The sequence below is a fragment of the Cervus elaphus genome, chromosome 5, assembly GCF_910594005.1.
Source record: "Cervus elaphus chromosome 5, mCerEla1.1, whole genome shotgun sequence".
Lineage (NCBI taxonomy): Eukaryota > Metazoa > Chordata > Mammalia > Artiodactyla > Cervidae > Cervus > Cervus elaphus.
The window spans coordinates 5,526,431-5,550,902 of record NC_057819.1 but is presented as its reverse complement, the minus strand read 5'-3'; the positions used below and the strand labels follow the sequence as shown (position 1 = coordinate 5,550,902).

At 43.2% G+C, this 24,472-nt stretch overlaps 2 protein-coding genes across 10 annotated transcripts in view; both read right to left on the bottom strand.

Moving 5' to 3' along the window:
* TTC28 (tetratricopeptide repeat domain 28) overlaps positions 1 to 24,472 on the bottom strand; it is a 575,247-nt gene that overhangs the window by 44,304 nt on the left and 506,471 nt on the right. The gene's annotated exons all lie outside the window — the stretch shown is intronic.
* LOC122695641 (40S ribosomal protein S23-like) lies at positions 16,068 to 19,547 on the bottom strand. The gene is made up of 2 exons (XM_043905776.1): positions 19,504 to 19,547; positions 16,068 to 16,722 (listed from the first exon to the last, which is right to left on the bottom strand). Exons 1-2 carry the CDS (start codon positions 19,545 to 19,547, stop codon positions 16,128 to 16,130), a joined length of 639 nt encoding a protein of 212 aa, XP_043761711.1. The 3' UTR covers positions 16,068 to 16,127.

The following is a 24,472-nucleotide window of genomic DNA, read 5'->3' as shown; positions in this document are numbered from 1 at the left end:
CAATGTATATGTCAAAAGACTTATATCTAGAATATATAAAGAACTTTCAAACTCAACAACAACAAAAATACAGCTTAATCTGAAAAGTGAGCAAGAGAGTTGAATAATCTTCTAACAGTTTTCTTTCTCACCAAAGAAAATAAAAGGATGGCTAATAAGCATATGAAGAAATGTTCAATGTCATTTTGCCATTAGAGAAATGGCAAGATATTAATATACATCTATATGAACGGCTCAAATTTTAAAATGCTGACAATATCAAGTGCTAGCAAGACAGATCAACTGGAACCCTCATATACGACTGGTGTGGATGCAAAATGGTATAGTCATTACAGAAAATACTTTTCAGTTTCTTATCAAATGAAACATATATTTATCATATGACCCAACAATTCCACCCCTAAAGAATTTATTTATCCTATTTACCCTAAATAAATGGAAATTTATGTTACATAAAAACTGTCCATGAATATTTATAGCAGTTCTAGTCATAACTACCCCAAACAAGAACCAACTCAGAAGGCCTTCAGCAAATGAATGGATAAGCAAACCATGGTAAATCCATACAGTGGAACACTCAGTAATAAAGAGGAATGAACTACTGATACAGTCAGTAACTTGAAAGACTCAAAAACTTTAGGCTGAGTGAAATAAGCTAGTTTTAAAAGGTTATATACTGTATGATTCTTTTAATATAACATTCTCAAAAGAAAAGACTCTACTGACAGAGAGCTGATCAGTGGTTGCCGGGGGATGGTGGCAGAGGGAGGTATAGGATATGATGATAAAAAGATGGAGTTTTCTGGGTTACAGAACTATTTTGTATCCTGGTCACGGTGGTGGTCACACAAATCTTTACATGTATTATATTTTATAGAAATGACATCAGAAGAATAAAATGTGCTGTGTGCCAGTTATTCACTTATTTACTGCTTCTATGCTCCGGATTCATTCTGCCTTGCCTGCGCTGTGATGATGGGTCACAGCCCTTTAAATATTACTCCTCTGCCAGTGGGCATGGCTTTCAGCACTGTCCGTAGGCAGCACGAGAGACGGGCAGGAGGAAGCGGCTCTGCCGCCCTGCTTCTGGTGTGCGCGTCCAGAGGGCTCCTGCTGGGTGGGCGCCTTCTCCAGGGCCCACTTCCTGCAGCTCTGGTGCCTTCTCCACAAGCCCACTTTCACAGCACACAGCAGCCAGCAGCCTCCAGTGGCCATCAACTGGCCCTGGTATCCACCCCTAGGTGGTTCTGCAGTGGATTAGGACAGCCCCCTGTGAACAGCTTCCCACAGCACCCTAAAGAGCACAGTTCCAGCAAATTCTGAGGGTGGACTTGCAGCATCTTCTCTGTGGTAAGCCATGGCAGTGCCTCTCCAACAAAGTCCAGATCTCAGTCCTCAGCGAGGGTGGGGCGACGTAGGGCCTTCCTCCTCGGGGTAGTGACTGCTCCTGACATCTGCTCTTCCTATACCCTTTAGAATATTCTTACTAGCCAATTCCTTTTCATTCAATTCTCTGTTAGAGTACCTATCTATCCCTGTTCAAACTACTGGGTGATTTCTTGCTCTTGCTTTGATGCTGACTGAAACATATCTTATGTTCATTAAAAAACATAAATTAAATCCTGCTATTACTAAATCCTGAGAGGAATTCAGAAGAGCAAGATAAACCTTGGTGCTACTTATTTATCCATCTGGCCATTGGGCCCACCAACCCTCAAAACAATTCACTGTGCAACCAGTGTGTGCCATGCCCTTAGCTGGGGTTTAGATCGCGCCAAATGAAGTCAGCCTCTATCCTTGACAAGCTCAGGGAAGTGCGAGGTGGGAAAACTAATCTCTGCAACACAAAAAATAAATTATTACATAGTGGCGTGTATGTGTATAGAGATTAAATGAAGTATTGGGGACGAGAGAGAAAGAAATGGAGGCTGAACATGAGAATATGAACAGATAAACAGCCTGTGATTGTGCAGAGAGAGTCCCTGGAGAACTTGGACACATGGCCAAGTTCTGGCCACTCTTCTGATGGCCATGATCTCAAACAGAAGGAAGAGCAGAGAAGTGCCAGTTTGGCAGACAAAACTGGTGGCCACAGTTCAGCAAAGAGGCACCAGGCGCCTGGAAGGACAGAAAAGGTGTGGGCCAGGTGGCGAGGTCGGGGAAGAGGAGATGGGAGGCTGCCCAGAATGGGGAAGCCAGGGCTGTGCCAACACCTTTCTCCTTATTCTGCCCACATCCAGTCCTGTGGGCCCAGCCCTGGACCCCTGGCCTGCCTACCTGTCCCGCCCCCTGGGCTACCTCTCCACCCCAGTGGCTCTCTGGGCCTAAGGATATTCTGGATCAGATTTGCCTCCCCGGGTCTTTCTACTGTTGAACCTTTGAGGGAGGCAGCATTCTCCATTCTTGTTCCAGGCCCCTGAGTTTGCATTTGCCCAGCAGCCAGAGTTCTGGCTGGACCCTGCCCCAGTCCCCTGCATGGGGCTGGATGGAAGGTTGAGATTTAGGTCATTTTGGTTATGGAGAACAGTGAAGGCAAAAGCTAAAGCCAGTACAAGTGGGCTGAGGTGCAGGATGGTGGCGCTGGTCCTGGTAAGGGGCTGAGAGGCGAGCTGGGGGGCCCAGTAGGTGGGCAGTGGCTTCTCCACGGTGCCCACCTGCCCTGCCAGCATCTGCTCCTGTGTCTGAGCAGCCCGGTCCTTCCCCTGCTCTGGGGAATATAAATCATACTGTCACAGAGCAAGCTCCAAAACGCTGTTCACATGCAGCTTTCCCCAGAGATGGAAACGGCCCATGAATCAAGTGCCACGCAGCGGCGCCCAAGCTGTCCTGTTCTGGGGGACAGGGCTTGGCCACAGTCTCCAGAGAGGATTTTCATCTGCAAGCATGGCCTCCTGATCTCTCCAAGTACACACTCTCTGTCATCCCTCTGACAGCTGTGACTGAAGCTTCACACAAGCACACTTTAATTTATGTCTCAGCATTCCTCTGCTAACTCATTCCTTCTTCAACCCCCTACCCCATCTCTAGGCCTCTTCTGTACTGATAACTGGTTACTTTCCAAAGACCAACCCCTGGCAACCCTGAAGCGAGAAACAAAGGGGGAAAGCCCGGTTCAGCTCCTAGTGTGGCAGGAAGCACAGGTCGGTAGCTGTGGTAGCTCCAGTACCACTAGTCCCGAGCCAATGGAATCAGCTCAAGGGCAGGAAATGCCCCTTCTTTCAAAGCAAAGACTTCTTTTTAAATTTTTTTACAAAAATTTATTTATGAGTCTTCATTGCGATGCACGGGGTCTTCACTGCTACACATACGTTTTCTCCAGTCGTGACGAGCAGGGGCTACTCTAGTTGCAGGGTGTGGGCTGCTCACTGCGTGGCCTCTCTTGTGGAACGCAGGCTCTAGGGTCCTTGGGTTTCAGTGGTTGCAGCTCAAGAGCGCTAAAGCTCGGGCTAGCAGTCGTGGTGCACGGGCTTAGCTGTCCTGCAGTATGTGGGATCTTAGTTCCCAGACCAGGGATCAAACCTGTGTTCCCTGCATTGGCAGATGGATTTTTAACCACTGACCACTAGAGGAGTCCCAAGACCTCTTTACAACTGAAAAAAAACTTGAGGAGGCAAGAGTTAGTTCATTTGCTGCCACTGCACACAGTCATTCTGGGTTTCCTGGTGACGAGGCCAAGTCTGAGTGTGCCAGCACCCTGGGTTATGGGAGTCCAGAGCTGGGTGGCAGAGAATGTCTTGGAGACATGAAAAGGGACACAGAGGGCAGGCACCGTGGGCAGTGGGCTTTGCACAACCAGTCAGCCAACAGCTGAAAACCCACTTATCCCAGAAGCCACTTAGCAGGAGTCTCAGAAACCAAAGACATGTGACTCTGAACTCAAGACTTCTAAGACCTCTGAAATTTCCCCATGTGAATTACTTGCTAGTCCCTGTCTGTTTTTTCATCGTGATTATAAGTGAAACTTCAGATGAAAAGAGCCTGGGGCTTCCTTTCAGGGACAGCAAGGAAAGGCGGCAGTGGAGAGGCAGCGTCCTGCTCTGTGGCATCTCATAAGGGAGAAGAGCCAAGGGAACAGAGATGCTGATGCGAGGCTTTAGAGCAAGGGGGGAGAAAGCTGTGGCGCAGCAGACAGCCTTAGGGCATCTGCCCTGGTCATAATGATTCTACTTCTAGAAACTCTCCCTGACCCACAGGACCACAGGGGCGAGTTCCTGCTGCCAAGTGTGTACCTGACAGCTCCCACTGCTGACTGGAGCAGAGGTGGACACCAGCTCTAAGCGGGCCAATCAGATTCCTTTCCCAGAATCCAAACCCAGGAATTCAGGGAGAGCGAGGCGTGACTCGCTGTTGTCAGCTCTGCAGGCCGTGTGTGAGCACCGCAGCTGCTTCCGATGGCCCTTCCCACCCTGGGACAAGGAGAAGGAGCAAGCCGGAGGGAGGGCCGGCGCAGGAGGCACACAGGGGGTGGCTGGGCAGTGTGGGACCAGGCGGCCCGGTGCAGCCCGGGGCTCCCCACAGCTTTCCTTCCCCATTCTAGGCTCGCCTTGGGTTTCAGGGGACCCTCTGACCCCATAACCTTATTATAAATGCCCCTTTTTGGTTCAAGTGAACCTCCGAGAGGACTGCTGTGGGGGCAGTGGAGGAGGAGGGCTGAGAGGTGTCCTTGGAGACCTGTGTGGCCTTGGTGCAGGGAGCCAGTCCCACAGCTGCTCGAGTTGCCTGGGCATCGCTCCATGCTGTGGGGCACACAGAGGAGAGGCCAGCAGACGCTCAGCGGGAAGGAGGAGTGTGAGCTGCCACCAGAGAAAGGTGTGCCAGCATCACCCAGGAGGGCAGGGCGACGAGAGGGAGGAAGCCCTTCCCAGTGAGTGAGGTCCAGCAGGGGCGCAGTACAACCAGAGGTACAGCCAGCGCAGACTCTGAGAGCAGATCCAGGGGCTCACACCCACACCCCTGGCGCCCCCCACCGCCCTCGGCAGCAGCGCTCACTGTCAAACTGCCCAGGGGCCCTGCTGCTTCTCACCAGAAAGTCAATGTCACTGTCATCGACTCATCTCACTGGATGGAACTAGGTTTAATTTGTTGTTCCTCTACGTCACTCTGAAAGTGAAAGTGTTAGTCGCTCAGTTATGTCTGACTTTTTTTGACCCCATGGATTGGGGGCCCCCAGGCTCCACTGTCCATGGAATTCTCTAGGCAAGAATACTGGAGTGGGTTGCCCTTCCCTTCTCCAGGGTATCTTCCTGACCTGGGTATCGAACTTAGGTCTCCCGCATTGCAGGTGGATTCTTTACCATCTGAGCCCCACCAGGGAAGCCCTTATATCACTCTAGAAATTACTTTTCCTTGTATCATCCCAAGATTGCAATCCACACTATTATCTAACAGTTATTATTTACAGAACAAATCTGTTGGTCTGAAGGCAAATGACTATATTCACCTGCCAGGAATCTACACATAAGACACACACAAAATCAGTAAGTTCTGTTAGGTGCCCTGGTGGTTAACCGACACTGCAATTGCATTCTTAAAATAAGCATTCGAATGTTTAGAAAAAGCCTCTTGCCTTTTGCATCCAGACAGTTGTACAGTTTTAACTCAGAAGTACTTGTGAATCCTAAGTAGCTCACAGCCTGGAATTATCTAGTCTCTATTTAGGAGGAGGAACGTGGGTCTTTTCCTAGCTTTTCTTCCTTCAGTAAACACAGTGATCAAACAAATTAGGAGGTTTCACTTCCACTAGCTCAACAGCCTCTGTGCACGAGGACGGAAAGACTGTAATTGACAGGAAGGACCCATTACTTGGTCTCTCATTTTTGAAATCTCCGCTGAGAGTGTCGGCAGTGGAGAGCTCTCCTGACAATGTGACTCTGGAACCCTCTCTACTATCAATTTGGCTTTGTCACATCAATAAAGACACATTCAACCAACATGGACACTGTGTGTTGCAGCGTCTGAAGGTGTCAGTCACTCAGTTGTGTCGGACTCTTTGTGACCCAAAGGACTATAACCTGCTAGGCTCCTCTGTCCGTGGAATTCTCCAGGCAAGAACACTGGAGTGGGTAGCCATTCCTTTCTCCAGGGGATCTTCCTGACCCAGGGACCAAACCTGGGTCTCTTCTATCTCCTGCATTGCAGACAGATTCTTTACCACCTGGGCCACCAGGGAAGTGGAAACAGCCAAAGCCCCACATCAGAGAGACTCCCCCATCCTGGTCACCACCTGTCTCCCAGGTGCCTCACACTGGTTGGGGGCTGTCCAAGGGCTCACGATGGCCCTGCTTCACTTTGTCATGTGGTGTGTAAGGGTAGTGAGGAGTGTGGTGGCGAGGGAAGGAGGTGAGTGTAGTATGCATGTCACTGTGCAAGGTGAACGTGTCATGGGAGAGCTGTAGGTGTGAGGGTAAGTCAGGGTGTGTGCAGACAAAGCATTTTATCAGGGGAGTGGCTCTGGGCCCTTCCCCAGGCATCTGAAATAAGGTATCCATTCTCATCCACAGGGTACCCCAGTTCCCAATCCAAAAGGCAGCAGAGCTGGGATGTGTTACTATCCACAGCAGGAGGCAGTAACTGAACGCCGGGGCCGATGCTGAGGGAAACTCAGAGGAGTGCAGGCACCTGTCCAACTAACCCTAAGCAGCAGAACTGGACTCAGGAGCCAGGGGGTGCAAATTCAGGCCTATGCCTCATCACGTCCCCATCCCAGCCTCCAAGAGCTCAGAAGCTGCCTGATCCAGGGACATCTTCTAAAGGCAGGTGGGGACTGTGAAGCCCAGAGTCCACAGAGGTGCTTCCAGACCTCAGCCTCTGAGCAGCAGCCCCTCCCATACACCAGGCATGCTTTTTTTTTTTTCCCCTCTTCATTTGATCCTATGTCTTGTGGAGAACAGGCTATTATAATGAAAATGTTTTTGAAGATCCCCATGAGGTCCATTTCCCTTGTCCACTAAAAGCTAAGAAGGTCTGTGGAGGGGACATCTGCATCCATGGTGAGTGCCCTACATACCATCTAGGAGCACGTGTGCATGGAGGGACTGATGCAGGAAGGTGAACGGTGGAGCCTGGGCATTCCTTTTTTTCCTGCATTCCTGCAACTGCTCGAGTCAGTCTTTAAAGACTTCCGTTCTCTACAACTGCACTAATACAAATTATATGAAAAAGCCGAATGAATCCTCTAACAAATGAAAAGAGATGAGGTTTAGGATAATGAGACTATTATAGCAAAGCTCCTACTGTGTCTGTTTTTGTAAAGGGAGACCTGCATGAGATGCTGTGAAAGAGCCCCTCAGAACTGTGACAAAGGCACCCAGCCCTGATATGTCGCCATAAAAATGCATATTTCAATACAACATGGTCCCCTTAATGAGGAAAACCAGAGGGACTGTGTGGTAGTTTTTTTTTTTTTTTTTTTAAATTGTGTAATCTCCTCTTCTTTTTTTTTTATTTTTTTTTTAATTTTTTTTTCCCAGTGGGTTTTGTCATACATTGATATGAATCAGCCATGGATTTACATGTATTCCCAATCCCGATCCCCCCTCCCACCTCCCACTCCACCCGATTCCTCTGGGTCTTCCCAGTGCACCAGGCCGGAGCACTTGTCTCATGCATGTGTGGTAGTTTTATTTATAAGCCTTTAAATCTAGGTAAATTGCACGCATTTGAAATTTCTACACAAAGAATGTCACCAAAAGCTACCAAACCGAATCTACTTAATAGGTCTGAGCAGCGAGACAGGGGACAGAGAAGGTCAAGGCATGGCCATCTGCTGGGCAAAGGCCACGGGAGGGGAGTTCTTTTTCATGTGGTGCATAGTCTCTAAAAGCTTCTAAAATCGCTTCTACAATCACCCCCTATTCCCGAGATCCTCTGTCAAGACCGCTTAATGAAAACAGAGACAAGCTGAAGGGACCTGTCTGGTGACTTCTGTGATGATTTCTAATGTCACAAGCACGCTTGGTACTGTCTCAACTGAACTCTGGGTGGACAGTTTCCGGTTCACTTGCAGTGTTTGTTTCCTGAGGAGAAACACAGGTTTTCTGAAACAAGTTAAAGTGATATAGGATTTTCCTTTGTTAATATCGAAGTCTTTGACCTCGAGGGGAGAACCAGTCTCCCCCACCCTTCCCTCTAAGCAAAGTGTATTTCCTTCTCTGTCTAATTGGATTTTCTAAAAGGATCTGTTTCCCCTCCTCTATCCAGATGCCCGCGATACAGTGCCGTACAAAAAGCCGCTGGCGGGGTCCTTCTCGTCTTTTTCTGCCACATTAACCCAGTAGGGGGTCTAACAGCTCGGGATTTTGAAAAGCTGTTGTCAAATCGTGAAAGCCCCCAAATGCAACTTAAATGGTTATTAGCTGGTGGGAAACGTCCCCTGCATTCTAATACCTCCATTTAAATAACAATAATAAAGAAAATAATAACAATAAGAGTAAACTCCATGCCTTCACAGCCATGATTATACCCTACCACCCATAGTCCATACAGTCCATGGCCAATTCTCAAAAGGCCTGGGAGTGAGGGTGCAGCTTTGGCTGGTTGGGCGCTTCTGATTTTGCAGCCAGCCAGCAGGGGTCGCTCAAGCCATCTAGCAGCTAACTCAAGCTTCCATGACACCGTGGATAATTCCTTTAAACAATCCAAGGCATAGACAAAAGAGCCAAGGGGGTTCCTTGCTCTATTAAAAGACTTGAAACACATGTATTTGCCAAATGGAAAGGTGCAGAATTAATTGGAAAAGAGATGAAATTTGTGTTCCTCAGCTCCCTTGGGGGTTTTATAATTAATAAATATTTGTAAAGCCTTTGATAAGTATGAAGTATCATATATGCGCTAAACAAAACAAGCTTTTGTGAGCATCAGAACGTACTTGTGGTACATTTCACATTAAATCAAAAGACACAACAGTTAGGAATAAGAGAAATGAAAACAGTGCCAGATAGTGACCCTTTATCACATGCCAGATATTTTCCCTATGTTATTGCCTTCATCATGATCATCTATCAAAGAAGATATTATTATGCTCATTTCACAGGTTTTTGTCAAAAGCCCCTAAAAGCTCTGTGAGATTCTGTCACTTGCCCCAGGAAGCCTAGCCAGTAAGTAGAAGAGCCCTGATTCAAACAGGGCAGTACATCCAATTCTTTCCAAGTCCCAAACTGGGGTTCTTTCCATAGCCCTCTTGAATAGCCAGCATAACAAAATGTAAGGATTCCTTATGCCAGGAATTCTCTAAAGGAAACATTACAGCAGGGGAAAAAAAAGGACCCAGCCATTTTTAGAATAATGAATGAAATACAAATCGTGTAATACCCAAAAAAAAAAAAAAAAAAAAAAAAACTGAGTTGGCTATGGGGTTTCTAAAATAATGTCTCAAGTGTTTTTCTTTATGTATATTCAATACTCTATAAAATGTCTACAGATGTGAAAATTATAGTAAATATGTTCTGCAGTCTTAATTGCTAAACGATTACAAAGTAACTAAATAAGAGGTGGCAGGTTGCCCTGTGGCTTTATTCATCTCTTTCCAGAGAGCAGCAAAATCATAAAGTCTTCTCTGACACAACAGGTTTCTATGGTTACGCGAGACGTAAATATGTTATATGTCCTGTACGGCGTGAGAGGACCAGGCAGGCGCGCTGTGTGTGCAGCAGCCCCCAGAGGGCGAGCACTCATGGAGACGGCACTCCTCAGCCAGCTAAATATTTGTTTCCAGGTTTACAACAGGGTAGGAACAGGAGTAAAAGCTTGTGGTGCTAGCTACAGAGCGCAGAGAATGTATAGGCATGCTGGTCACAAAGAAACGCAAAGAATGAAATGGCTTCTGCTGTGTCAGGCTTGAGAACAGGGGCTTGGGCCTTAGTGAGCTGTGGGAGGCAGAGGCTTCATCCACCGCCCCTCTGGATCAGGGGGGCCTATCTTCTCCCACTGGGCATCTGAACAGAAGCTACACAGATCCAAATTATTCTGCTGGTGGTCTGCTTTTTTTAAAAAAAAAAACCTTAAAGATGCGTAACTCGATAGTGGCTGCTGAGAAACCAAATAAGGAAAGTCGCTTCCATTTAAGACAGGATAGGGTTGAGAACTGCCACCTCTGAATCCAGGGTTTACTACGTGTATCATGAAAAGTGACAAAATGCAATAACCTCCACCATTAAGACTCAGGATGGAATATCAGCAAATCCAAATTCAAAGACATAGGATAATAACAGCTTAGATTTCTCCAGAGCTATTTTTATTACATGAATTATGAAGCAACGTTAAATGGAGAAATGCTGTTGCCCATTAAGTGGAATTCCTGGGACCCTGAAGTGTGGCCTCTCCCTGCCTCACCCTGAAGTGTCCCACAGATCACCTGCTCCACATGCACGGACTCCAGGGGCCCTGCAATCCAGAAAGGCAGTGACTGGTGCAGCTACATGCCTTTATTTTTCAGTGATGAGAAAAGGAAGGATGGGCAAAGAGTCCCTAGGAGAAAAAGAGGCAAGGTCTTCTGAAGAGACAGCTTTTGCCTGAAGAAAGTACTCACTGGTACCTTTTGGAGAAAAAAGGAATGCCTCTTGGCTGACGGTTCAGCTTTTAAGGTTTTTAGAATACAGTGAAATAATTCTTTTGAAGGTATATGTTAACTGGATGCTTCTTAACCAGAGGAAGGCTTATACAAATGCTTAGTACTTTTTCCTCTTAAAGGGGACAATCTGAGTTAGGAAAATAGCACAGGGACCCATTTAGGAGAAGACAGGGGCATATATGCTAGGTATCCAGCCCTCCCTGAGAGAAAATAGAGGCTGGTTTCCTCAGCTGGTTTCCACAGGCACTAGAAATATGGCAAAGGCAGGAATGGAGAAGGAATGATGAGATGGACCAAAGGGAAGTCCCTGGTGATCCCAGGATGGTCCTGCGGGCAGCAGACCACTGGCTGAAATGAGGCCTCCGAATGAATAGCTTGGACTGATTTGAAGACAAGGAAATATTAGGCTGTGCTACATTGCTGCCTGGGTTCTGGACCATTTCAGCTGGCCTCCATCTGCACCAGACACAATGCAAAACCAACACTTCTGGGTTGAAATACAGGATTCCAAATGGGTTATTTGGATTTCATTTTAAAATCAGGAATTGAGCCTGTCTTTGGCCCAAATGAAAGGAAGCAGAGGTCAGAACCAAATCAAGGATGAGATAAGGCTGTTGCAAAGACAGAGCAGAGAGGGTAATGGCTTCCAACTCGATCACTAGCCATCTTGACCCCTTTAAGTCACGTGACAATCCTGATGTGGGACCAACGTCCCACTGTGGGCTCCCCTCTAGCGCATGCCTGCAGCCATCACCAGCTCCCAGCTCACATCACTCTACACCCTTGGAATGTCCCACCCTCTCTTTAGACAACCCACATCTCTCCCCACCAATAAACTGCCTAATATTTGCCTCCTCCATGAAGGCACTCCCACTAAGCCCACTGGCTTTAGATCCTTTCATCTACATTTAGAATTCAAGGGTTTGAGTATAAAAAATCTAAGAGCACTTCCAGCTCTAAAATGTTATTCACAGTTTAACAGAATAGCTGAAAACAACAGCCACAGTAAAGAGAACATCTTACTACAGTCCTTGTCTTTATTACGGTCCCTGTCTTTGAGTTCAGTGGGGTTCTGGAACCACATCCAGCAGCAGATCTTGGCTGGGCTCATATGATCACATTGGTGTGTGTGGGTAAGTTCAGCAAGTCTGACGGTGAATAAGAGCAAAGATAAATCAGTGTGCTGACCAGACAGCACTGAGTGAAAAGCGCAGTGACAAAAAGGTAACTCTATTCTCTCATTCACTCAGCAAACACCTGCTGAGCCCCTTCCACGAGAAGGCAAACAGGGAGTCAGGCAGACCCTGTCCCTGCCTTTCTGGTCAGGAGAGAGACATACAAGAGACTACACAACAGCAGGGCTGGGTGACAACTCAGCAGAGGGACACTCAAAGCTATGCTGAGTCCTCAAGCGGCTACGGGATGATGAGTGAAGAGATAAGACAGACAGATACACACAAAGCAACTCTACACATGTGAGACAAAGTTGGACAGAAAGGAATGGTATGCAAATGCCAATGGCCCCTGGAAAACAGCAAGAAGAGGCATGATTCTGTAGACTTAGACAAGGTATACCCCTTGAAGGACACCAAGGATTGAGATGAATGGAAAGACAAGGAAAGGATGCCAGACTTTAGTCTACATAGATTTGGGGCTGTGTGCTAGGAACTTCCTGGATACGATCTGGTTTTAACTCACAACAAGAAGTAGACATCATAATCTCCATTTTACAGATGGGAAAAGTGAGTCTGAAGAATGTTAAACAACTTGTCTAAAATGGCACAGTTAGCAACTGACAAGGTCAAGATCTGACTCATCAAGGACAGGCAAGCCTGGTGCACTGCAGTCCATGCAGTCACAAAGAGTAGGACACAGCTTAGTGACTGAACAACAACAGTGCTTCACCATCCTCCATCTACCCTTGGCCCTTCTCTCCCCACCATCACCACTTGCCCACGCAAAGCCTACCTACCCAGCACTCACCTGTCACTCATCCCATCATCCCGAGAAGACCCCAGTCACATTTCCTTTCCCATTGGCAACTGTTCTAATGTGTTTGTTGTATTTCATTTTGCCTGAACTTCTTCCTCCAAATCTGGATATAGGTATTTTAATCATATTAACAGTATCATTTTATACACTTCATTCTCTTTCTCATTTTTCCACTCTAATTTTTAAGGTCCATATGTCCATGCTGCACTTAGTACATTTTCCCAAAATGTAATTATGAAAGAATTAAACATATAGAAAAGTTGAAAGAATTTTTATAGTGAATACCCAAATACTTACTGCCTAGATTAACATTTTAATAAACTTGCTTCATCACATATCTATTCAACTATTTTTCTCTCTTTCCATTCAATTCATTTTGAATTTTGGATTCAATTCAAAATAAATTTACAGGCTTTATTAAAGTTCCCCTCAATACTTCAGAAGGCATAATTATTAGCACAATTATTTGTTTACAGTTTTTAATGTGAAATTTATATACAGTAAAAATAAAAACAAATATATGAAATGAATTACACAAATCTTCATTATGCATTCACTGACTTCTGACAAAAGCATGCACTTGTATTCAAAAACCCAATCAAGATACAGAACATTATTTTTACTTAGAAAGTTCCTTCATGATTCTTCCTAGTCAATCTTTGCCCTTCCCACCCCAGAGGCAGCTGCTCTTCTGACTTTTTTCCCACTGCGGGTTAAGTAAGCCTGTTCTAGAACTTTGTACAAATGGAGTCATATAGTATACATTCTATTGTACAAGGCCCCTTTCACTCAGCAGAGTATTTCTGAGATTCATCTGTCCTGCTATTTGTACTCCCAGTTTGTTGCTTTTTATTGTTGGGTCCCTGGTGGCTCAGACGGTAAAGCATCTGCCTACAATGCGGGAGACCCAGGTTTGATCCCTGGGTCAGGAAGATCAACAGAAGAGGAAGATCTCCGAAGAAGGAAATGGCAAGCCACTCCAGTACTCTTGCCTGGAAAATCCCATGGACGGAGGAGCCTGGTAGGCTACAGTCCATGGGGTCGCAAAGAGTCAGACACGACTGAGCGACTTCACTTCACTTCACCATTCCATTGTACAACTATAGCACAGTTTGCTTAATCATTCTATTGACAGACACTGAAACTGTTTCTAGTTTGAGGATATTATGAATAAATCTGCTAATAACATTCATGTAGAATTCTTTTTGTGGACATATGTTATCATTTCTCTTGGGTAAATACCTAGGAGTAAAATTGCTGGCCCACAGGGTAGATATATGTTTCGTTTCATAAAAACTTTTAGAACTTTTCCCATATAGTTACAGCCACTCCAATAATACATGAGTGTTCCTGTTGTTCTATATCCTTACCAACATTTGTGTTGTCAGTCTTTTAATTTTACCCATATTGGTGGGAATGTAATGGTATCCTTTTGTGAGTTAAACCAACTTTCCTTGATGACTAACGACAGTAAAAAAAAAAAATTCTTTTGATGTGCACATTGCCATTCATGTAACTTTTTGTGTGTAAAATTGTGAGTTTTTTCTTAAGTATTTAATAGAATTAATCAGTGAAACCATCCAGGCTTTAAGTGAGTTTGCTATTGTCATTAAATAGTTTTTTTATTGAATTAAATTTCTCTAATAGATGTAGGGCTATTCATATATTGTTTCATCTACTGTTGGTTTCTGCAAAATGTATTTTTCAAGGAATTTTTCCATTTCATTGTAGCTGAACTAATTGGTATGAAGTTGTGCCTAATATTATTCTCTTATCCTTCGGTGTCCATAGGATCTGCAGCAACAATGCTCCTTTCAGCTCTTACATCCATAATCTGTGTTCTAGTTCTTCTTAGCCAGTCTCACCTGAGACTGTTTGCTCTTCTCAAAGAAGCACGTTTTAGTTTTGTGTGTTTTCTATACATTTTCATGTTTCTCTTCCATTGATCTTTCTTTTATCCTTGCTATTTCCTTCTTTCTACAATGCTCTTTTTTCCCTAGCTTCTTTAGATGCAAATTTAGGTCACTGATTTTATTTCTTTTTCCAATATAAACATTTAAAGCTATAAATGTTCCTCCATGTATGTTTAGCTACATATTGTAAACTCTGATATATTTATTTTCATTGTTATTTATTAGAAATATTTTTAAATTTCCTCTTTGTTATCTTCTTTGACCTATATAGATTATTTAAAAGTGTGTTTAATTTCCAATTATCTGAGGTCAGAACACATACTCTATGTAGTATTTCAACCATTTTTAGTTTGCTGAGATTTATTTTATGGTCTACTTTGTTGAATGTGTCATAGGCACTTGAAAAGAATATGTACAGGCAGACCTTGGATATAGTGCAGGTTCAGTTCCAGACCAACACAATAAAGCAACTATCTCAATCAACTGACCCACATATATTTTTTGGTTTCCCATTGCATTAAAAAGTTACATTTATACTATACTGTAGTCTATCAAGTGTCCAATAGCATCATATCTAAACAATGTACATACCTTAGTTAAAAAATATTTTATTGCAAAAAAAAATTTTATTGCTAAAAAATACTAACCATTGTCTGAGCCTTCAATGAGTCATAATCTTTTTGCTGGTAAAAGGTCTTGCCTCAATGTTGATGGCTGCTGAATGCTCGGGGTGTAGTTACTGCCATGACTGTGGCAACTTCTTAAAATAGACAATGCTTCAAAACAGTTACAGTAGTGACATCAAAGATCACTGCTGCTGCTGCTGCTGCTGCTAAGTCGCTTCAGTCGTGTCCCAATTCTGTGTGACCCCATAAATGGCAGCCCACCAGCCTCCCCTCTCCTGGGATTCTCCAGGTAAGAACACTGGAGTGGGCTGCCATTTCCTTCTCCAATGCATGAGAGTGAAAAGGTAAAGTGAAGTCGCTCAGTCATGTCCAACTCTTAGCAACCCCATGGACCGCAGCCTACCAGGCTCCTCCGTCCATGGGATTTTCCAGGCAAGAGTACTGGAGTGAGTTGCCATTGCCTTCTGACCACAGATTAATACAACAAATAATAATGAAAAAAATTGCTGAGAATTACCCAAGTGTGACACAGAGACACAAAGTATGCAAATGCTGTTGGAAAAAATAACAATAGACTTGCTCAATGCAGTTGCCACAAATCTTCAATTTGTAAAAAATACAGTAGCTTTGAAGTGCAATAAAGCAAAACGTAATAAAATAAGGCATGCCTATATTCTTCAGTTTGGGAATGTACGTGTGTGCACGCTTAGTTGCTCATTCACGTTCAATGCTTTGTGACCCCGTGGACTGTAGCCCGCCAAGCTCCTCTGTCCATGGGATTTTTCAAGCAAGAATACTGGAATGGGTTGCCATTTCCTTCTCCAGGGGATCTTCCTGACCCAGAGATCAAACCTACATCTCCTGTGTCTCCTGCACTTCAGGCAGATTCTTTCCCTGACTAGCCATTGGGGAGCCCTGGGGATGCAGTGTTCTACAAATATAATTAGGTCAAGATGATTCGTGGGTTTGTTTTTTTTTTTTTTTTTTGTATATGAAAATTTATTACTATCATGCTTTCATCATCAAAATTTATGATCTTGGTCTTTCCTTCTTGACTTTGTATAAAGCCAAAAGAGAGACATTGGCTACTTTGACAACCTTAAAGCGGACTCCAGGAATGTCACCAACAGCATGACCTTTGCGACCAAATCCAGCAACCAGAACTTCATCATTTTCCTCAATAAAATTCAAGCAACCATCATTGGGTACAAAAGCAGTGATTTTTTTGCCATTCTTGATTAGCTGAACCCTGACACACTTCCTGATGGCAGAACTTGGCTGTTTGGCTTCAACTCCTACTTTTTCCAGCACAATTCCCTTGGCGTGAGAGGCGCCGCCAGAAGGGCTGGCCCCCAGGGCTGTGCCCGAACGGGCCTTCTTGTGCTGTTCATCACGCCACTTCTGGGCTCGTCGGTGGCTACGGGGCTTCCTGGCAGCACGAAGACGCGACACTTGCCCATCCTGCCGGCACCACGGGCCTGAGCCGATTCGTGCTTTTGTATCATCTATGCTTCTTGTTTTTTGGTTTTTGTTTTTTCTAATTGTTCTATCAAATTCTAATAGTTTATCAATAAAAAGCAGTGTTAAAATTGCCAAATACAATTGCAGAAATGTGTATTTCTCCCTTTATTAAATTTTATGTAATTTGAAACTTTGTCATTATGATTACATTTGACTTTTCTGTATTTTGGGTCAATTGATCCTTTTATCATTAAGAAATGTCCTTCTTTATCTTTGGTAATACTCTGTCCTGAAGTCTATTTTACCCGATTGAAGGTACTTCATCTTTCTTCAGGCTTACCTTTTGCATGGTATATCTTTTTCCATGCATTTACTTTCAACCTATTTATAAACAGCAGATATTTTGACTCTGCTTTTCTAAAAATTTATTTTGACAATGCCTGTCCTTTAGTTGGAGTATTTAATTCCTTAATATTTAATGAAAGTACTAATATGCTGGATTAAAATCTAGTGTTTTATTATTTTGTTTGTCCCCTGTGAGATTTTCCCCATTTCCTACCTCCTTTGGGATTATCTGCTTTCTAGAATTCCATTTTAATTTATATTGGCTTTTTAGCCTGACAGTTGTGTACAGTGGTTGGTTGGGGATTAGAACGTACATCCTTAACTTTTCAAAGTATCACACAAAGAGTCCATTTAACACCACCTCTAATTTTCACTATATAATTATGATATGTATCTCAGCTATCTCCATTAGAAATATCATAGGACAGTCTGACTTTTGTTTGTTTTATATAATCTTATGCACTTTTTAAAAAATAAGGGAAAACTAGGTCTTGTTTTTACCCATTTATTTTCCATTTCTGACATTCTTCTTTTCTTCCTGAAGATCCAAGTTTCCATCCAGCATTAACCTTTCAACTAGAAGTGTTTCTTTTAGTACTTCCTGTAGTAAAGGTCTTCTGATTATCAATATTCAACTTCTGAAAAAAAATCTGAAAACATATTTATTTTGCCTTCATTCTTAAATTTTTTTTTTTTTTGCTGTTCCTAATACTCTGGATCAATGATTTCTTCAGCCAACATTTTAAAGATGTCATTCCTGGTGTCTTCTGACCTTCATGTATTTAGCACGAGAAATCCACATCACTCGAACCACTGTTTCCTTCTATGTAATGTGTTGATTTGAGCTGCTTTCAGAATTTTCTCTATCTTATTTACAAAAGTAAATATCTTATTTACTCTCTGAGATTCTTGAATTTTTAAATGTTATGTCTTCCACCAAATTTGGGGATGTTCTTCAAATATTTTTTTCTACCTCACTCTCTCTCTTCTTTTTTCCTTGGACCCTAATTACATGTTAGATCTTTTGGTATTGTTCCACAAATTTGTGAGGATCTTTTTTTTTCCTCCAATCTTTTTTTATCTCTCTTTTCTTAAGATTAGATACTTTCTATTGATCTATATCCAAGTTTACTCTTTCTTTTGTCAACTCCAATCTGTTATTAAGACCATGAAGTGAATTTTAAATTTTAGATACTGTATTTTTCAGTTTTAGAATTTCCACTGTGTTCTCTTTAAAAGTTTCTCACTGTCTGCTAAATTATATTTTCATATTTTTAATTTTGCTTTATATGTGTATTTTAAATATACTTGACAATATATTTTTATATATTTTACACATTTAAATATAATGTTATTCTCTTATTTTCACTCACTGTGAGCATAGTTAATTTAACATCATTATAAATGCTTTGAAATCCTTGCTAATTCCAACATCTGAATCAGATCAGGGTTAACATCAGTTGACTATCTTTTCTCTTAAAAACTGAGCTGTATTTTTCTGGTTCTTTGTATGGCAACATCAGCATTTTTTTTTCAGTGCATCTAGGGTGTTGTGAAAGTTATGCTTGCTGTGAATTCTGTTACATTCCTCTGAAGAGTATTTATTGATTTTCCTTTTTTTTTTTTAAAGCAGGAAATTCACTTGATTGGATTCAAATGAAAAATTTTATCTGAGTGGCAAATTCAAATCTCAGTTCAATTTTACCTTTAGCTAGAATCTGTCCTGTTCATTTGCAGTTCAGAGGTGAGCCATAGATGGGGCAGAGTTTATACATGGGCCGCGGTCACCCTGGACGTGATCATCTGATTCTTCAGACCAGAAGGATGTCATGTTTTATCGGAGTTCTAAGTGCCAAATATGGCTGCTGACTGCGTTCTTACCTTAGGCTAAAAGCTGTAAAAATGGGACACATCCTCTATGCCATTCATTTCTTCCATGTTATGACTCCTCTCCAGAATGTGTTTGCTTCTGTTCACTCTCTAGTACCATCGGGTACTTGGTATTTTTCTTCCCCATGAGTTTAGTTGCTATGTGTGAGGAGTGTATTTCTGCATACCGGAAGAAGAATCACTGCAAGTGCGGTGTTCACTGCTGCATGCGGCACCACCCCCGCCCCTCCGCAGTGACTCCGATTCCCCATCCACACAATGACACAGTCCAGGGCCCTCTCTACCACATGCCCTGTGGTAGGAAGGCATCTGGACAGATTCCTTCACACCCTGGCTGTGAACGTGGTCCATGAGGAGGAGGAGACAAGACCAGCAGAGCTGTGAGAAGGCTGAGTAACAAATGGGGTGGGGACTACACAGGAATGGGGCGCTGCAGCCTCCATCAAGGGAGCAGCAGGACAGCCACGGTTCAGGAGAGGTCTTGTGCCAGCAGGGAGCTTGTTCTCCTGGACTGCACAGGGACTGGGGTCCAGGAATCTGGTTTGGTGTCCTATTTTCAGCACACATTTGACAGGATATGAACCAGGAGAAGCATAGTTGGCAGGGCTGGAAATAAAGGACTGACGTGGTCTTATTACTTTTCCTGTGGATGAGGGAGGGGTGCAGGAGTGAGGCCACTTTAAATGTAGTTTGCAAGGCTGCTCCTCACAAGACTGGAGATGAAGGAGTGGAAGGAATGTACTCGAACTCCATGTCTGCGGGTTTGGTGTCTTGGGAGGCTCATGGTATCACTGACACACGAATCAGAGGGAAAAGGATGACTTCAGGCTTGGATGGAGTCTCTAAATAACCTCCCGGGCCCCTCGGACTTCAAACCTCTCTGATTCCATGTTTCCAAGTGTGGTTTCATGATCATGTTATGTTCTGAAGTTTATTTGTGTTATTTCAATGCCTTCAGATTAATCCTGAAAGCAGGAAGCAAGCTTTTACATCTTTAATATTCTATGGTATTTTAAATAGAGCATGACAGTTGAACTTTTATCATCTTTTAATAACTGCTGGTAATCAAGACCCATATGCATTTGCTGGATTTTTAAATAAAGAAAATATCTCTGTTATGAAAATAATAATCATTTATGCTCTGGCCATCCAATCTGGGGAGGCAGCACTTCTTGGCAGAAATAGGTACATACTGAATTTGAAATCCAGTTCTACCACTTTCAAGTTGCATATCCACTGGGAATTTATTTCCTCTCTCTGTATCTCTGTTTCCTCACATGTAAAATAGGTGAACACCAGGCATTAAATGGCATACCTAAAGCACCGAGCACAATGTTGAAACAGAGGCGGGCTCAGAGACTGGTTATAGTGAGATAGCTTTCTTAGTATAGGTCTTTAATAAGCCCTCACAATACTGCTTGTTCCAATATTTTATTGAAAGCAAGAGACAAAAGTATTTCTAAAATCATAGCAGATTCCATTACAACTCTGAATATATAGTAATGGAAATCGATTCCCCTAAAATCAGGCTTACAACACTGGACAGAAGCCTGAACACAAGGGGAACCCTCTGGCATCTAACTGCCACAGATCAGCGGTAAGACAAAGAAAGGCACTGATTTTCTCTTCACCTCAGTTTTGTGAACTGTAAAGTGGAAATAATAATACTATAATACTTGCTCTTATCTGTTTTCTAGATTATAATAAGAGTAAAATGAGACATGGAATAAAAATATTTCAATGATATATCATGTAAAATTAATATTTTATTGTTGAACAGGCCTAATTACACCCCTGCCCCAAATAACTTCACTCTCAACATCAGCTCTATGTTCAGAATGAAGGTGGTAAAGTAGTTTTCCCACAACTACTGTGAAACACCTTCAGTACCCCCAAGAAGCAAGAGGCAGACGTGTCAAAAGTAAATGGTGAGATTTTCTCTGGAAATGTACCTGGGAAACTGGAATACCGGCCAACTCCAAGGAGAATTAGGTCATGAGAAACAGAGATGGGAGAGAGACTGTTCACCATTGTCTCTTTGAACCCTTGCAGTTCATACCAATTACAAATACTACTTGCTGAAAAACTAAAGTAGGAATGCAAACGGTGGATGGACAGGAGACGCATTTAAGGAGAGCTATCAGTGCGTCACTTTGATACATTACACACAGGAATGTGTGGCCTTCTCTATCGCATCCAGAAACCAGCAACGCCTCTGGTATTCCAGCCAGGCCACCCCCCTTGCGCAGCAACTTGGCAGCAGCTGCTAAACCTCACGGGGCCAGGCAGGATGGACTCTGACCACACTGGGTATTTCCTTTCAGTGATTATGGACACACGTTCTCTTCCCAAAGTGGCATATGCAAGGGTAATTATGCTTCCCACCAAGACGAGATTCTTCCAAAGAAGGAAGTGAAAACCCGTGGATGCCGAAGAAAGTACTGGTTCCTCTGCCGCAGCTCACAATCTACGTACTTAGCCTTCCACTGACTTAGCGTATGCTCCAAGGTCACTGAGAATCTGTGACCGAAGCGAGCTGACATTCTTTCCAGACTTCTCTGCCGTATAACATTATTCTTCTTCATAAAATGATCAGGCCAACAGGGGTCAGGCATGCTAACTGTGATCATTTTTCATTTAAGAAAACACCCTATAAGGCCAAAACAATTTAAGAAAACATGTTTTCTCTGGTTAAACTGAGGGCCAGTGAGCTCCCGTGACAGCTGTGCCACAGGTAAAGACAGCTCAAGCCTCCCAGCCTCGTCGGCCCTTCAGAAAAAGGAGACGACCGCTTCCTACTGTTTTTTATTTATTTTTATTGATACCATGACAAAAATATTCAATTTCTAATAAAGAATAGGGTAAGAAGAGCATTCGGTGCCATTTCATATCGCAGGCTGTCATGGAGTCAGGCCCCGGCCCTGAGTTTAGAGAGAGGGGATTTTGGTTTGGACTACGCACAGCTTAAACCTTGCTTGTTCCCTGAACGTTTATCCCGGCTAGGTAACTTTCTGCCAACACAAAGACATTACTAGGAAATGCACATATTTTATACTTGACTTGTTCTTACAACATTTGCTGGACCAAATCAGAATATTAATTTTCTGGTTTTCTCTAAAACTAGAAAGTGAGCCTCCTCCCATCTATGTACAGTATTTCTTGGTTGAAGGCATATGCTCAACATGACTTAACTGTCCAGCAGGTTTTTAAACGGTTCCCTTTACTCCTAAAATAACAGACCATGTGGAATATTTAACCCAAGAGCCTAAGAGAGCACAGGGCAAAATGATCTTGAGTCCTCCTTGGACAAGTGGGATGGTGCATCTTTCTCAAATGCAAACTTCCCGCCCTGGCTGTGGGGTGACACCACCAGCCACGGCCACACAGCGTCTGGTGCCTTCGCAGCTTTCCAGCCTGTTTCTAGGGGTGTTTGGGTCAAAGTTCTCCCCATACTCGACATTCCAACTGTGCTGCCCTCCCTACCTTTCCCCTCCGCTGGCAGCCGCCCCACATTCCGAGCCTCAGCTTGTGCTGCACACTCCAAACAGGGTTCACCCTGCCTTGCAGGCCTGGCAAAAACTCACTGCACCTCCTCCTCCAGGAAGCCTCTCCTGACTAAACCCTCTTGAAGGAACAAGTGCCCCTGTGACCTCTGTGTGCCTCTCCCAACTTTCCTCATCAGTGACAGCAGCAACTGCATGAAGGTTTCTAATGTGCCCAGCTCTCTCCTACTGTTTTTCAGGTATTATCATTGTATTGTTATAAAAACCCCATGAGATTAAATGGTCTGCCAAAGGTCATGCAGCTATAAGCAACAAATCCAAACAGAACACATTTGTTTTTTATCTTTCTCCTTTTAGACTGAGAGCTCCTTACCACAGCAAAGCTGTTGGTTTCATCTCTGCAACCCCAGTACCCAGCAGACAACCAGACACATAGTACACATGCAACAAATATTTGCTGAATAAATGTCTCAATAACTGGGCTTCTCAGAGATGAGAGTGATTGCATTATCTATTGTAATATGAAATATTGAAAATTCCAACTTGAAGAAAATAAAAGATCTGAAAACTTAGGGATAGGTAAGATGAATGCTAGACCTCTGTGAAACTTTTATCTGTGCTTTCGAGTGTCTTTACTCATGACACCCACATACCTACTGGCCTGTGAATGCCTAAGGACAGGAACCATGTCTTTTCTTGGGGCCCAGTATAGTAACTGGCCTTATGGGGGGATATTAAGCAAATAGCTGCTGAATGAATAAATGAATTTAAAAATCTCAAACTCTATTTAAAAGGCTAACTTATTCAGAAAAACGCTTCTAACATCGTCCACACTATATTGCAAACCCTTCACAGCTGTTCTTTTAACTAGAGTCGAGTTGCACTAAGTGACACCCTATTTATTTATTACTTTTTTAGCAGTGCCACACAGCTTGCAGGATCTTAGTTCCCAGATCAGGGATCGAACCTGTGCCCCTCTGCAGTGGAAATACAGAGTCCTAATCATTAGATTGCCAGAGAATAACCTGATGCCGGTCTCCTTTCCCACTTTGATTTAAGCAGCTTCAGATTTATTCTGGAACCCACATGCCCAAGCCATGTAGAAGTTAAGTAGATCAGCTTATTTATATACTACTGACTGAAATTTAGTTCATCTGAAGGCTTGGTGTGACACAGAGAATAATTCAGAACTTCATTATTACAGCTCAAATTCCATCTCTATAAATACTGACACCAACCCCAGGCAATGCCCATCTGTCTCAAACACAGGAAAACTTCTACTACAGTGAGAGACTTGGCATGAGCCTTGGCAAATCTAACAGAAGCTTATCCACAGTAAATACTTGCCTCTCGAGAGAGACAAATGGCTCTGTTGGAAAGAGCAGTAGATGGGAACCTGGAGGCCTGGGTCCAAGTTCCCAATTTATCCTTTAGCTGTGTGATTTTGGGTAAGTCAGTTTTTGAGGCTCAACTTCCTTGTCCCAAAAAGAGGGATCCTAACAGTTGTCTTACCTATCTCCAAGGGTTACTGTAAAGATTAACTGAGGAATGAATATATGTGAAGATGCCTGGTAGACGTTATATAACGCTCCTATATAGAACAGGTGGTATTATTATTATTATTGTCAGAGCTGATACCTCATTGCATTCTGGGCTTACACACACTTCTCTCCTCTAGTCCCTGTGGATAAAAGATTTAAACCTCTGAAGTCTCTGTGTCCTTATAAATTTTCTTTCTTTCAAACGAAGTCAAATATACAACAGATTCAACTCTGTTTCAAGGTTGAGCTAAAATCACCAAAGCAATTATTTAGGAAGAGTTCAGGGAATTGTATGTAAGATTAAACGATCACTTTAATGTTTGAATGGAAACTAGGTAAATTCTCAAGGACTGCTGAATTATTTCTTTCATGATATGGCTTGATATGTACTCTTTTCATTTCAAGAAATACCTTGGGTAATGAAGGATTTATTTTTTGAAGATATTCTTTAAGCCAAAGGACTTTTATTTCTCAATGAGAAACCATGATCCATGCTCTCAAATTCACCTTAGTAAGACTGTTTAAATGATGTGTTAGATTGCCCTGTGACAGAATACTTCTCTAGTTTTTCATCTTGTATATTTTCCTACACTGCTCTTTCCTCCATTTTACTGCTGAGACTGGAGAATACCCA

What these genes read in the sequence shown, in the direction of transcription:
- LOC122695641 (XM_043905776.1), bottom strand. Translation starts at nt 19,547, where the DNA reads ATGGAGTTCGAGTACATTCCTTCCACTCCTTCATCTCCAGTCTT. An exon ending in ACTCCTTCATCTCCAGTCTT is followed by an intron (nt 16,723 to 19,503) that starts GTGAGGAGCAGC and finishes AATTTAATAAAG; the next exon opens with GGAGAAATACACATTTCTGC.